This window comes from Barbus barbus (genome assembly GCF_936440315.1).
Source record: "Barbus barbus genome assembly, chromosome: 33".
In the NCBI taxonomy this organism is placed as follows: Eukaryota; Metazoa; Chordata; class Actinopteri; order Cypriniformes; family Cyprinidae; genus Barbus; species Barbus barbus.
Genome location: NC_136761.1, coordinates 17,771,024 through 17,787,376, shown reverse-complemented (window position 1 = coordinate 17,787,376; position 16,353 = coordinate 17,771,024). Strand labels below are relative to the sequence as shown.

General features: G+C 40.9%; 1 protein-coding gene across 3 annotated transcripts in view; it reads right to left on the bottom strand.

Moving 5' to 3' along the window:
* The window catches only part of LOC306853401 (protocadherin-19), a gene marked incomplete at both ends in the record, with an annotated part of 54,307 nt that overhangs the window by 9,018 nt on the left and 28,936 nt on the right, over nucleotides 1-16,353 (bottom strand). For all 3 annotated transcript variants that reach the window (XM_079390771.1, XM_079390772.1, XM_079390773.1), the window contains one exon: nucleotides 14,985-15,157. In XM_079390771.1, coding sequence (XP_079246897.1) covers nucleotides 14,985-15,157 — 173 coding nt within the window. The remainder of the gene's footprint in view (nucleotides 1-14,984; nucleotides 15,158-16,353) is intronic.

The following is a 16,353-nucleotide window of genomic DNA, read 5'->3' as shown; positions in this document are numbered from 1 at the left end:
GAGGTCCTTGGTGGCTTTGCCGTGCATCGGTCCAGGATGGGGGTCATGTTGGGAACCTTGTCTCCACTCTAACACTATCACAAGCTGCCATGCACAGGCTCCGACAAGCCAGGCAGACGCTGGGGGCTTCCCACGAGGGAGAGTCCAAGTGCTGCTGTCATCCCAGCCAGGCAATTCAGTCTGTGCACCATAAATCAGCCGCGAGCCCTCAGCCCTGCGGGACCACAAGATGGAGTGTGATGGTCTTGTTTTTACAAACAGTGGAGGAGGATGCGTCACTGAGCCACGAAGACGGCACTCGGTGCAGAGACCTTGCCATCTAGAGCAGCTCTTCAGCATTCTCATTCCATCTGCTCGCTCCCCGTCTTCCTCTTTTTTTTCCTCCCTCCCTCTTTCACACCATTTGGAAAATTAGTCTGTTTCTGTCTTACCCCTACATCTGCTTCTCTCTGTCTTCTCCCCTCAATTCTGTGACTCTTTCAGGAAAGTGACCTTGACGTCCTCCGTCTTCCTTTGGCTCGGATATTAATTATTGAGGATATTATACTCACTGCTTAGCCTTGTTAAGGACTGTCACACGGATGGCAAATCAAGGGTTCCCTGTGCCTGCTTCTGTGTCTTAACATTAGTACCAGTCAATTTATCAGGAAGTAAATCAGGGTCTGGTCTGTCCTGCTCTGGTAAGTGTGTCTGACAGCCAGTCTCCTCAGTGAAGCCATCTGCAGTCCTTTAGTCTCAAACGCACACTGACAGCTCAACTTATATCTGTGGTTTACCACCGCACCCTTCTTTTTCGAATGCTGCCTTTGTGTGAATTAGTGCCACATCTCCAAAATATGTCTCCCCGCCTCTCCTCCCGCCCCATCAGACCCTCTGTGGCTGGTCCTAGTTAAAGAATGAATTTCTAAACTGGTGTTGACAAACAATGCGGTAGCCGTAGATTGGTACAAACAGTATCTGCTTAACAGTTGTGTAACTGTATGAGGGAAAAAGACATCGTGATGCTGTATTATGAATCACTTTGAAGCAAAAATTTGCTGCTTATGTTGGGGAAGAGGAGGGTGGAGGCTAGCAAATGGACTGCTTGATGTTGTGGTAATGAGCTGAGCATGTGATTCACACAGGTAGAATCTATTTCTTTACTTTATGGTGAGAGACGCTTTAGTAGCATCATTTGTTTACAACAGCATTACGGCGTAATTGTTACAAATGCATTTTATATACAGCTATATGTTGTGATCCATTGCTTGCCAACATTTACTATGAACTCAGTCAGGGGATTTCAAGCTTTTTGATACCATAGACTGCCAAATATTATGATCTGCTTTCAAGAGACCCCCTTCCTAAAATTAAAATAATATAAAATATTACTTTAAATATATTATTAAATTCCTTATAATATAATATAATAAAGGTAGCTATATATTTTCAGAAGAATAATTTATGAATATAATTATTATTATTTTTAATTAATTCATGGTTTCAGACCAGTTCGATCAGAAAGCAGAAATCCTAATACTGTTAAATTATGTAGTTTATTTATTAATTAATGTAATAATGATAATTATAATAATAATAATTATTATATATTTTTATAATAAATATATGAAGAGTTCATTTGCAAAAACAGATCAGTTTTTAACAATTTTCAGAAATCATGTTTTTTCATTGTGCATTCCAATTAATCTAAATAAAACAGCAGTTGGATTACTTTGATTAAATAAAATAAAAATAAAAATACAGCTAACTAACATAATAAAAAACATAATTTTTGAAAATTAAAAAAAAAAGGAGTTTGTTTTTCTGTTTTTCTGTTTTTGCAAATAAACTTCATATATTTCCAGGGCCTTTCTGCTTATCAGCACTTTAACAGCTACTGAATTACATAACTGTTATGCTAATAAGTATTATTCTTTTTTTTCTTCAAACAACCAAATTGCATGAGAAAATTTTAAAGCTGAAAGTATTAGCATGTGATGACATGGAGCCATATTAAGCAAAGTTTAGCCATAACTGTCTGCGGTGATTTAATTTAACCATTGAAATTAAAAGGTTGATTATGAAGGATGAATGCTTTCCATGGTAACTTCCACAATCTTTCTGCTCTTTATTATATAGAAAGTCAAAGCTTCAGAGCCACTATGTGGAGCTGAACTGAGCTAAAGGGTTAGTCCCTCGAGGAAGGCCAGAGACCAACTTCATCTCCCTGTTGCCGTGCCACTGCACCCTTACAGCTCTCCACTGAATAGTGTCATGGCCTGAGAAGTAGATAGCATGCTAACACAGGGTCAGGCGACCTCTTAGAGGCCACTGATATAAAACATGGGGAAATATTTGACAGAAAACAGGATTTTATGTCTGTGGGCTTGGAAATTACAGATTAGCTCATTAGTTCTGGACAAGCACAGAGAAGGCCATTGTAGTGGTACTCAGCCACCGAGTTCTTGATAATGGCGACCCCAAAATTAACCAGACTCATAGATCTGGCACCCACTGAGGCACGCACACCAAGGCAGCCAGTCGCAATAGCCAGCTCTTCTTTTCCAAAAGGATTGGTTTGTAGAGGACATCTTTAAATACTCTTACAAATGCTGCATTCTGTGTTTAAGCTTGACCGAGCTATGTAGCTAATTTACTCAGAAACCCTTGAGTATGATAAGAGCGAGAGGGACAAAGCAGACAGTAAATTACATCTGTAAGGGGACGGGCTGGGCTTTGGGGGTTGAGGGTTTGGATGGGTGGGGAGGGGGGAGTGGAACGGAGAATCATCTGCGAGAAGCACATTGCCAAAGTCAGTGAACCCCTCTGAAATCTGCAGGCCGGTTTCTTTACTTGAAGCAAGCCTATGAAATATTCTTCTATTAGGGCTTTATTTGCTATTCATAAAGCATCCAGCCAAGAGAATGTAACTGGCTTCAGGGCAGGGGTGGCAAAAATAGATTTGGGGGTGGATGAATGTACAGTTTTTCTTCTGTTTACTTTGTGTCTCTTCACCTTCCTTCTTTTAAGTTCTTTTATTCAATTAATGCTTGCATACAATTTGAGTTTAGAAAAAGATAAAAGAAAAATTAATTTGTCCATTTTCATTCAGAAAAATGTAAAAAAAAAAATATTACAATTTAAAATAACTGATTTCTATTTCAATATATTTTCAAATTGTAACAAAAAAAAACAAGAAAAAAAAGTAACTTAAATGTCTCCACTGTCACTTTTTATAAAAAAATTTTTATTTTTTTTTATTGGTGCTCTGCGTTTAACCCATCCAAGTGCACACACACAGCAGTGAGTAGTGAACAAATGCACACACACACACACCGTGAACACACACCCGGAGCAGTGGGCAGCCAGTGCTGCAGCGCCCGGGGAGCAGTTGGGGGTTCGGTGCCTTGCTCAAGGGCACCTCAGTCGTGGTATTGAGGGTGGAGAGAGCGCTGGACATTCACTCCCCCCACCTACAATCCCTGCCGGCCGGGGACTCGAACCCGCAACCTTTCGATTACGAGTCCAATTCTCTAACCATTAGGCCACAACTTCCCCTGTTTAATTTAATGCATCCTTGCTGAATAAAAGTGTCAACGTATCTTTCTAAACCCAAACTTTTGAACGGTAGTGTATACAATTAGACGTGTTATGTATTAATGTATATAACATATATACATCATCAAAAAACAAATGATTCACGGACTGACCAAAGCAGAAGTGGCTATTTAAAGCCCAAAAGAAGAGTTAACTTCCTCTCCCACGGACTGCTGTTGCTTCATCTTCCTCCCATTGTGCTATTGAAATGATTTTAGGTTGTTTTTAAGCATCTTGTTTTATTCAGTGGGAATAAAGCCGATGCCCTGTTCCTGTCAAGCTAAGACTGACACAAACGCACCTGGACACAATGCAACCTGAGTGCCTAAAATCAATGTGTGTTCTCTTCAACAGCTGGGCCCAAATGCGTCAGCTGAATACTAATATCTCCAGACTGTCATTCCCTGTGAGACGCGTGCGAGCGGCCTGCTTGCATAGACTCTGTTACATAATTAATGCAGTGTGCCTTCTCATTCAGACATGTTCACTGTGTCAGTCTTGGCTATGCGTTTTATATTCCGTTTTATCTTGTTTTTCAAGTTGGCCTATCTCATTCACTTTCTTTCATTCTTTTGTCTTTCTCTTCTGTCTCTTACTGTCTTCTTCATGCCCACGTCTGCGTCTTTCTCCTACTTTCTTTTAACCGACTCCCTCATTATTTCCCACGTGCCCCTTCTGCCTCTCTCCTTCTTTCACATTCTATCTTTTCATGGAGACTGTATGCAGTCTGAGTGCTTGTTAGCGTCCCATTCATCTTTATTTTTCAGGGTTGATTTACCTTCGCATATAAAGACGGTTGGAAAAGTGCTACCTGTAATGGAAGAACCACCTCCCATCATATCATCATTGCCCGGCATGACAGGAGCTGGCAGTCAATAGGAGGAGCCCTGCTGGCTCACCTGATGCTTATAGGTGCACTATAGCCATGCAAGTCGCTAACCGTCTGGCCTCTCACCAGGGACGCCACACCCCGATTTGTTTTCACATCCCTACAGTCTCCCTTTATATTAGTATTTCAATAGTCTCCACATGGCCAAAAACAGCAGCTCTCGGCCAGCCATCGCAAAACGCGGTGTAGTACTGAGCAAAATTGACAGGCGGAGCGGCATTGCAGCTGAAATGGCAGCAGACCTTGCCTTGAATCGCAGCCAGGCGGTGGGGAGGGGACATATGTGATTGCTCAGCTATATGCTGCGAAAGCTTACCTTAAAGAAAGCATGAGTCATGCAGTGAGAAGAGACTCAGCAGTGGGGCGTATTCCTCAGTGAAAACCCTGAGATCACAAACAAGAAGAAAAACAGCATAGACGAATGTCAGACTCGAGTTGAGTCAAAGGAAGTTAGTGGGTCATTGGCGATGGAAGGCACCCGGTTGTGCCAGAGGGGTGGGTGGGATTGCGAAAGGCACAATGTGGGCAGTGTTGCTGTGGTTGAAGTTAATTGGATTTCCCTGGTACCCACTCCTGGCCACATGCAGGGCCGTGACATTAAATGCCCTTATCCATGACAGAAGAATAAGACAGAGTACAGAGAAAGCACTCGTCTTAAGAAGACCTACTGATGGTCCCCAGTCACCTCTCGTGCTCTTTCACAATTCCAGCTCAACTGGGGCGGTGCTGGACTGCAGGGGTGAGCAGCTTGGATTTATGCTATAAAAAGTGTCTGCAGAAAGTATTAGGGCACTTGAATCACACTTAAAAAGATATGAATTGTTTTCAAGAATATTAGAATATTTGTGTGCAAACAAATGATGCTAGCAGGATTACTTTTCTGAACCACTTTTTTCAGTTTTTCTCAAAACGTTTAGGCTCAGTGAGATTGGGGCTTTGAAAACTGTGTATTTATTAAAGAATTCTGTAACAATTTATCAAGGTTTCCACAAAAATATTAATGTTTACAAAACTTGATAATAATAAACGTTTCATGAGCATTAAATCAGCATATTGAAATGATTTCTTAAGAGTCATCTGACACTAAACACTGGAATGGCTGCTGAAAATTCAGCTTTGCCATCACAAAACTAGAAAACTAAACAGTAATAATATTTCTCACTATTACTGTTCGTACAGTGATAATGTTCAAATAAATGCAGCATTGGTGAGCATAGCATATTTTTTTCAAAACCATCATCTTACCCACCCCAAACTTAGAGAATGAAGTTAGCTCCCATTATTATTTTTTTGTTAATTTCTGTATTTCAGAACAGGGTAGCATTCTTCAGGATCAGGAGCAAAGCCTACGAGAGGAGCTCGACATGGGAGCTAATGATCCTGAGATTGAATGAGACATCTATCACCAATGAGGATCCTGTAAGTGACAGCTCAGATTAGGATGGAGACATATTAGAACGTTGTGATGTTAATGTGACAGAAATAATGGGTAAGACTGCATAATATCCTTTAACATGGGAAGACAAAAAAGGTCTGAGACCCTGCTGCGATGTTTAGCCCAATTGATTGTGTTGATCTCCAGTCTTGCAGTGCAGCAGCCCATTCCAGCCTACTCTTTAATGGATAGTGCACGAGAGCAGGAGAGCATCATTAAAAAACCCATTTTGAGGCCTCCTTGTCTCCCATTAAACTTAACAGCCAGCCTCCCCCATTAGTTTTTATCCTCCTTTTTAAGGGGTTGGGGGCAAGAGCCCTAAAACCATGAAGGTTAATTGGCTACCCAGAGGATAGAGTGATTGAGTTCAATCTCCACTTTTTGGAAGCCTTGAAATCAGACCACAGAGGCAGCATGGAGGAAAACAAAGTCTGTTGCAGTGGCACACTCAGAATGCACACCACATTTTTTTCCTCTGAGGAAAACGGCTGCTTAAGCTCTGGGGAGAGCTGACCGCTTTGAAAGGAAAAAGGAGGGTATCTGCACGTAAAAGGTTTGCTGAGGTCTTCCGCGTTGTGAAGCTGACTTTATACAGAGATGAAGCCTTTGGGCAAGGTGGGGAAGCTACTAGGGTTTGTGGCCATAACTGATCTCACTCACCAGTTCCTGTCTTTAATCTTTCATCAATAGCTGATTATCTGCCCATCTGAAGTCATTTCTATGCAGGAGGAAACTAAACTGAATTTTAACCCACGGAGATCATATGCAATGGGCTGAGGGAGGATGCAGTGAGGACAGAAGGATGAAGGGGTGAGGAGATGAAGGCATGCCTGTGAACTCTGTCAGTCGTTGGCTGTTTGATGGTACGTGTGCGTATGCATTTCAGCCTATCATTTCATGTTTACACCAGGGCAAATGAATATACATCAGAGAGGCAGGATACAGAAAGGCCAGCTGCCCAGGGTTTTAACCTTTTTGTAATGGCTGTAATTCAGACGAGCAGTAGGCATCATTTTACTGTTACGATTCAGGAAGAGTCGTAATGCGGGAGAAATGGAATGCCATAATGGACTGTATGAAGACAAAACTGGAAATATAGCTGGGAAAGGGAATGCTGTAGAGCTTCTCTGCACTCAGATGCATGCTGCGTTATTATAAAGGGGGTTAAAAGAGAAATTCTCGCACTGCCGCAGTGACAGAGCAGCCGGTTCTCCCTTGTATTTTCCTTCTATCTTTTTCTCCTCTCTTTTTTTTCCCTCTCTCTCTCGTTCACTCACACCCTCCTCTCTCTTTTCTACCCAGCTGCAGTGATAAATGTCTCTTTGTTTTCTGGACAGAAAACTGTCGGGTACAATGTACTTGTCAGAAGACCACTGCAGTTTATTCTTTGTTTGAGTAAGCGGACCCCAGCGATCCAAGAAACAAAATGCAATACACAATTGACATCTGCTAAAGTAAATAAGGTGTGCAGCAGATTATCATGTTTGTATAAGTGTGGGTGTGTTTTGTGACTGCAGTCCACTCTTTTAATCAGCGTGCATTTTGGTGGACACGCATGTAGTTTTGTTCGTATGCGTGGATCAGGAATGTCAAGTTTTAGTGAAGCGAGCTGAGCTATTCTAATGGGAGTTAATGGAGTTGAGTGGGGCTTGCTGTGGGTGCTGTGGGCTTCATGCCAGCAGGGATCTCTCATCCTACCGTCTATTAAACCGCCTGCCCACCGATCGCGGCTCACTTTTTTGGCAGCACTCGCCACACAGTCCAATCCAATACATGTTAAACAGAGAGCGGCTGTGAGGATGAGGGTCGGGTTCAGCTCAGCATCGGCACTGATGAGATTTCGCTGATTGGATAAATTTCCTAGTTCTCTGTGTGTAATCTGCAATTTACATGACCCCTACAGGGCTCAAAAATATATATATTTATTTTATTTTATTTTTTTCTTGTGCTGGCCCTGCAAATACTTCCATTGACTCCAAAACAAAAGATTGATTTTTTTTTTATTTGCAACAACCTGGATATGTCTACAGTGTAATATAACTGCATAAATTCATAAACACACTTTTGCTGGAAATGATGGGATGAAATTAAAAAATATTAAGAAGGAAATTTGACAAAACCAAAATCTGTGTTAGCAATCTATAGATGACATTATCTTGACGACATATCAGTGGAATATTGAAGCACATTTCCACCACTTGAATATGGAATAAATTACAATCATGGTTTGATAAATCAAAACTAAATATAAGTAAATTATGAGATGAAAAGCTAAATTATACGTGTAAACTATGACAAATTTTGATTCATATTTCTGACTTGTCATAATTATGATTTATCATTATTGACTTGTATCTCATAATTTTGACATTTTAATTCAGAATCGACATAGTATGTCAGAATTTTGACTTCAAAATTATATTTTTGACTTACCAAAGCATTTTATTCTTATGTTGTGGAAAAGGGCTTCCATAGCATAATGTCCAACAACAATGCAGAATAAATGTGTACAGTGCAGAATAAATGTTTTACAAAATATGAAAACCAAATGTTTACATTTCCATGGCATGAAGATAGATTTAAACGATCAGTGAATGTAAACTTCTCAGCGGCAGGGCAGCACTTTTGTCAACTGGCCCAGAAATGTCTCGCACTGATCAGCAGACCATCCTAATTGTTGAGCAATGCACTGCTCCACCTGGGTAGAAGAATCTGGGGCGGGATACAAGAAATGCTTACTTGGAGACCTGGGGTCCCCAGTAGCAGTTGTTACAATGAGCCCATTACGCATGGAGAGGGTGCAAGAGCCCTCCACTGGGATGGACTTTGTCTCACCTCACTATTAGTAATGTTCCAGTTAGAGCACAGCTGGGGATGCGGTGTGGTTAGCTTCATTTTACCTTCGGCACCCTAGAGGATTCTTTGCCCCAGGGCTTTGTTACCTGTGGATTTTCATGAGTGCGAGAGAGAGAAAGTAATGTGGGTTTGGATGAGGGCCACGAGTCAGGAAGGGCCAGGAGGGTACGGAGCAGATGGACATGAGGATGAAAGGTGGGTGGGCAAGAAATCCAGGGTAGTTAAAGACAACTCTCCAAAAACACAGATCAATCAGGATAGCACAATTTGGCACACTGCAGACGGCGTGGCGCCGCGTTTCAGCTGACCTATCTGTCTCTCCAGCTAAAACCCTCACTCAATGCTTTTCCTTTTTTACAATCTCTCTCTCATTAACCCTTAGACGCACGCTTTTTCATTTCTCCTTCCCTTCTGTCTCCCAAATTGACTTGAGATTGAAGAGCTGCGGTTCTTTCTCACCGTGACTATCAAACAGCACATTACCTTGCCTTAATCTTCTCCTCTATGTTGAGCACGAGGCCAATCTCCCAGCATTCCTATCTGCACCAAATTGCACCCAGTTACATATGTGTTCAACAAACAATTGGGACTCAGCCTGTTTTCTGAGGAGATTATTAAAACACAGCCACAAGCGTTGGTCCTGAATAAGCAATGGAATCCTGAGCCCTCTTTTCCTCACCGTCCCGCTCTCTTTCTCACTTTCTGTGAATCAAAGCCAGGATTGTCTAGAAAATGAGCTGTCAACCGAGGGTTCGCAATGAGATACATCAGCCTCATTGCCAACCCTAGAAATAATGAACCGCTCCTTTTTTCCCCCATCTGATATGTTCAATAAGCTACCCATAACAAGTGCAGAAAGATAAGAAGCCCCCTCTTGAGCTGATTAAACCCCATTCTGAGTCTTCAGAAGAAGGGTTTTGGAGACTGGGGGTTCAAGGCAGAGCAGTGCTATTCAGAGTTATGTGATTGTATGAGATGTTTTTGAGAGAAAGGCACACATTCAAAGAGAACGACCTCAAGGCCTACCTGCCACAGTACGGCGTGAAAGCTCTGAATAAAAACACGATTAATTTCCTCATTTTTACACACTGTTGTGAAGGTAACCGCTAAGAGCTAAGCTCCAACACCTTGCAGTAATACTCTGACACCTTATAGAGAGAAAAATGCTTGAATGCAGGAAAATAAACAGCACATTTAAGGGGACGTTCACACAGGCACTCTGTCTGTGCTATTTTATTTAATCGCTAGTCTTTTACACATATGGACCTGGCCAATATACATGCTCTGTTCAAATCCATTGTGCTCTGCCTAGCTTGCTTTTTTTTAACACAAGAATATATCACATACAGCCAGTGTTCTTCCTTCTTTCTTTTTTTTTTTTCTTTCTTTCTTTCTCTTTTTTTTTAGTCTTGGTCCTTTAATTGTAGTAACTGAAAATAACAAATGGAAAAATAAACCAAATATTGAAACATTTTATGTTTATTTACATTTAAATGTAAAATTGGATTATTTTAAACCATAATATTCCTTCTAGATTTTTTATTATTCAAATTCTTTGCCAGAGAATTTTTAATCCAGTGTTATTTGTTGTAATGTTTTTGACAACAGTATGTTTTCATTGAAATTGTTTAATCATCGTGATTCACATTTTTCATCTCATCCCTTCAAAACCCTTTCTTCTCAAACACTCTTAATTCCACCAATAGCCTCAATCTCAATAACATAGCTTTTTTTAAAAATATGTGTACGTGTCTCATAATAGACAGGAATTCAGTGAGCCTTTAATGTCTGATTCAGTCAAATGTTAATATTAGTTTTTTAGGAGAAGTCAGCTGTCATGATGCACCCTTGAGGCTGCAGTTCAGTTCAGAGTCGAGAGAAAACCGCACCAAACTGTCAAAGACATCATTTCACCTGCTCTCTGCACCCTGCATACCTGACTCTGAGTCCTCTCTCTGTCTTTCTCTGTTCCTGACTTCATTTTGACATCTGTCAGCATTTGCATTAGGCAATCAGAGGACCCCACGCAAAAAAAGAAATGTTCACCTAAAAGTTTAGGGTGAGACTGCAGACCAAAAACTGTTATTTATACTTGTCAATTCCTTTAATATGAGAAAAACTGGCTGGGAAGTTGAGCAGTACAGGCACGTATACAGAGCTTGCCAATAGCGGATTCCAGAAAACGAGAGGGTGACTGAGGGGGAGGGGTTTGGAATAGGTGGGGGGTCCATGGGGGGTGATGAGACAAAAAGGGAAACTCTTTTATCAATTTCATCAAAATCAATTAGAAGCCGGAGTCGGCTGATGGGGTACTGGGTGGTGGAGGGAGTGTGAAATCCCAGGGCATGGGAGGAGATACAAGCCCACGGGACAGAGGAATTGATGAATAAAAGACTCCCGGGGTCGGGGACACTCTGAGTGGAACATGCTGGAACTCAGCAGCTGCAAATTGAGCTGCCAAAGCTCCTCAATCTCCTCGGGGGGTGGGAAAAAAGAGAGAGCAGAAGAAGAGCTTAATGGTGACTGTCATTTTGTCTGGTGGGACTGGAAACTCTACAAATAGCCTTCAACCAGACCTCTGGCCTAAAACAAACAAAATCAGCAGACGGTTCTTGAGATTCAGAGATTCGTTTGGGCCTGTAAATGCACTTGAAGTGATGCGGAAAGTAAACGCACAAGTATTTTTCCTGTTTATATGCTATTTATATAAGGTACCATCATTCTCAAGAGTCTTTTGCTTGTAAACTGATGTATAATTCAACGCAGGGAGGCTTTAAGCACAGAGGGAAGGATTCAGTCAGTGACGTCCACACCGTAACATATTCATCACCGTTTCACTGAGCACTGTAGGTAATTCTGCCCTAATGCAATCATTAGTCTTGGCTCTTGACCACCACGGGCCTGCTACAGTAGCGTTAGCACCATCTCCCACGATTTCCTGTCAAGGATATGCCATCTCCCGATAAGTGCAATGTTTCGTGCCATAGAAGCCACCATAAATTGCCGTATTCTTGAAAAAAAGGAGCACAAACTGCAGGAAAGAGACATAGATCCTGGTAATAGAATAAAAAGGCTATGAAGGAAGCACCCCTGAGGAAGTGTTTGTGTATTGTGTATTAAGAGACTACAGTCCTAAGAGGGCTTTTTCCCCCCGTTCTAACACTCCATCTCACAATGGAAAGAGAAATCGGGGAGGAGCCATTTTAAATCAGAGGTACCACTGTGTCCCTGGTGCAAACATTACCTTTTCAAAGAGCTGCGTGAATCATAAACATTTACACTGCTCGGGAGCCTGGGGAACGAGACGGGAGGGAGCTTGCCATCCCTCAACTTCCTGCCTCTGTTTGTTAAAAACAAAAGCAAAACGGGGCAACAAAGAAGAGTCTTTATATCCAGAGTCTCTGTTTATGTCCTTTGGCAATTGCAGTTTAAACTTGTTTCACTGTACTAGAACAGTAAAACGGTAGATCAGAGGTATTCCCACTACAACCGATATATTCCTCAGTGTCCTGGTGAATGAATGTGTCTATTTTCTAGCTGGGAATTCTGCCTCGTATTGGTTGTCAGTGATTCTGTGATTGTCTAAATTTATTACACTAACACTAGACACTAGTGTAGCACTTTATACCCCAAAAATATGGTAAAAGCGTTGCCTGGAGGTTCTATCAGAATGTTCAGCAAACGGTCTAGCTGAGGTTTCTCAGTCTTGTCCTGGGATTGAAATTCTCATCCTGGGTATTGTGTTTTGGGCCAATTCAGTCCATGAGTCAGCAAGCAACTTTTTAAAGTGCAACACCACCCACGTACTTTTTCAGCGGCATTATAAGCCACGAACCAAACCGAGCAGCTACAAGATGAATCACAACACTGTAAACTTTGAGATAATGTAGAAGATAATACAATAATGTACGCTGATGACTTCGACAAAAGCATATACCATTGATTAAAAACCTCATAGCTATTGATAGGTCTGTCTTTGAAGGTTTAGAAGTTATTGTTAAATTGTTACTTTTTTCGGGGACAGTTGCACTATATAAGACCGCATAGATTTAAATGAAGAATGAATCCATTTGTGACCATGGACAACAAATTACATTTAATTCACATTTCTTGAAAGAATAAATTAGCTTTCCATTGATGTATGGTTTGTTATGATAGGACAATATTTGGCCTAGATACAACTATTTGAAAATCTGAAATTTGAAAATTAAGTTTTTATATATTTACAGTAGGAAATTTACAAAATATCTTCACGGAACATGATCTTTACTTAATGTCCTAATGATTTTTGACATAACAGAACAATCAATCATTTTGACCTATGTAATGTATTTTTGGCTATTGCTACAAATATACCCCAGCGACTTAAGTGGTCCAGGGTAAGTTTTGTGGTCCAGGGTCACATTACTGGATATGTAAGGACAATGGTCAGTTCATTTCATATTTTCAACAGGCTTTGGCACATACTGTATGTAGCTAAAGACATTTAAAGCATTAAAATGAGAGCCGTACGTTCACTGCACTGCATTTCATTGGGGACAAAGGGCCTGTAGCTGCTGCAGAATAATATGATAGAAGACATGCCTCAAAATGACATTAGTATCTGATACTTGTCACCGTCTAATGGCTTTGGTTAAAACTGATGACAGCGGCGTTGAAGTGCTTGTTCATTTTGCTTATCTGCTATCCTTTATTTTCAATGTTTGCTTGCTCATGAGCAGATAAGAGCTTTGCTAATGATAAAATGGCTGACCTAGAAAGGCTTCATCTACTTGTAACATTCTCTGTGTACATTTTTCTAATTGTGTCCAATTATGTGAGTGCCGAGCTGAGGGTTTGTCAGAGTGCATTTTATGAGTCCTATATATGCATTTCTCTTACAGAGAGATATCTACAACAGCTTAAACTGTAGTCACGAGACTCGCTAATCATTGTTCATTATACGTTGACAGGAAGTTGGCAGTGGAAGAAATGCAGAGAGATCTCCATCATGGAAACCCAGAGGCTTGTAATTCCTCTCAGCGGTTTCCATAGCTCAGACAACACACAGACGCCGCGGCAAGCCTAACGACGCTCAAACAAATCTGTTGATGCATCTGACGCATTTACATATAAAATGTAAATGGGAGGAAGTTCCCTCCTCTCCGGTTGCCAGGTAGCCATATATCTTGCGATTCATCTGGAGAACAAACCGGCTAATTAGCCTGCTGGAATTAGCCATAGAGTACACGATCTGGACCAAATGAGATCTTAATTGGTTCACCTGCCAATTCTACATAATTCAGGCTCCTGCTTTACAGAGGGGAAAAAAACACAATGAGGAGGAAAAAGCTAAATTATTTTATAGCCATTAACTCAGTCTTTTCTCTTCCTTAGCTTTCTTATTAGGCTCTTCTTCCCCAAGCAGGACACTGAGATTTGTAAGCAGTACTATGAGTCAGACGCAGCAAGGCTTGATTTTGCACATCGCAGGCAAGCCACAATGCCTCATGTTCTTTAAACTCCAATCTGAGAGACCGTTCTGCTGATTTTAATGACCTCGTCTCCCTCAGAAATGCTCTTTATTCTGCTCTCTTTCTATTCAGCAAATGTCAAGCTCTCATTGTAATTCAGAAAATTGGTTGACTAATTTCCGTCCGACAAGAATAGAGTTCTCGCTATTGACTATTAGCGGCCGCTGGAGGTGTTCCATTGTTCTAAATTATACAGATCAAAGGCTGATTGAGCATGACAACACAAAACAATCGGTGCAATAAAACTATTTGGAGCCCTCTTTTGGTCTTCTCTGCGCTTTGATTCTCTGTAGCGCTGCCACTCGTCGCTCTATAACTTTGTAGCATTGAGTGGCAGTAGCTGAGAGTGAACATGACCTCCTACTGACTCCTGCCAACAGGATGTCTTTAATGGCAGTCGAAAAAAAAGAAACATCAACATTAATTCCCTGCTAAATGATCCGCGTGAATTATGCATGAGGAGACTGCGTGACATGTAGATTTCCACCTTCAACCTTTGTCAGCCTAATTGCTGCCATTTAGGTCTGGATCTGAAGTGTTGCAGTCGACTGTAGACGTGGCTCACATTCGTCAATAATGTTCCCGGGCTTGTATCAAAGACACGCCAGGAAGAGAAGTGCTGCCTGTGCATTAGCAAGGCGCCTCAAGGCCGACTCTGCCTGCTTGATACTTTTTTTCTGGATGCTTTCAGCTAGTCGAGACCTTTCTGACTTACCTTGGTCAGGTAGCTGTGAGTTGTTGGGGGGTACGGTCATATTCAGTACGTCATTGACAGCTGTGTCGGCGTAGTGCCCTCTCTGAACGTCATGTTCACTGTCGGTTTGGTCGCTCTCCTCGTGGCCACTGTCCTTCAGACTGTTTCCTTCCATGTCCTTAAATGTTGACGTGCTATAGCCAGGTGAAGTAGAAAAAACGAGAGAGTAAGAAGGGAAGTGTTATTTAACTGTCAACTTTGGTTTAATCATTCTTTTAGTCTCTTCGCCCAGTGCTACCTTTATTTAGCTCTTAGCTGCACAGATGGTAAAGCTGAAAAGATGTGGCTTTTCTCACATTCTGAAATGGTGGGGTAAAGGATCAGGGGTGAATGATCTATGGCTGTTCAGAGCTCTTATGTGTTGCTGTGGTCAAAGTTCCTACATTTTATATAGACTATGTCAGCAAACCGTCTTGAATATCTGTAAGTTGTAGAAGCATTAAAGGGATAGTTCACCCAAAAATGAAAACTCTATCTTAATTTAAGCACTCTCATTTTGTGCTCAGAAATTCAAGACTCTTTAATAACACTGTCTTATATATCTAACACAAAATGTGACTATTGAAAAATATCCTGGCTGCTCTGTAACAAAAATGAATTGATTAAGGCTGTTAAGGACCAAAATGATCAAAAATAAAAACAGGATTTAAAAGTGGTCCATTAGACTTTGTGGCTTTGTGTGAGGAACATCATGTGATGATAATGTAAGTAATTAATAACAGTGCTGACATGTTTTATTTGAGAGCAACAGCAGAGGTGAATATTTTTTCTTCCTGACTCCGTGACATCTAATGGCTTCAGAATACTTACAGTAAATGACTGACCTGTATTACTTTTAAAATATATTCAAAAATTCTATAACATTCACCTTCTGGAATGACATGAGGGTGAGTAAATGATGGCAAAACTTTGTTTTGTGGGTGAACAAAAAAGAATCTCTTTAAAAAATATCTTCATGTCAAATGTGACATCTTAAGAAAAAAACAACAAAAAAAAACAGACATCTTGTTTTACACCACTGCATACAAGATGAGCTATCAATATTTATAGTGAATTTTCCTGGAAAAGAAAGACTTACATTTTTCCAAAAAGTTACAATCATTTGATTTTGTGGGGTTTTCGGTATAAAAAAATCAGGTCACGTTGTCTTATTAAGGAGAACTTATTTTGGTCACATACATTTCTGGAAGTTTTTAAGTATAGGTGTAACAATTTGAGCAAACTGTTCTTTCCCTCTTTACCCTCATTTACTGACATAAAAGATCGAGAGGAGGGAAAAAGCTGCCAATTGACAGCTGCAGTGCACAAGCCTGATTTCCCTTAATTTGAT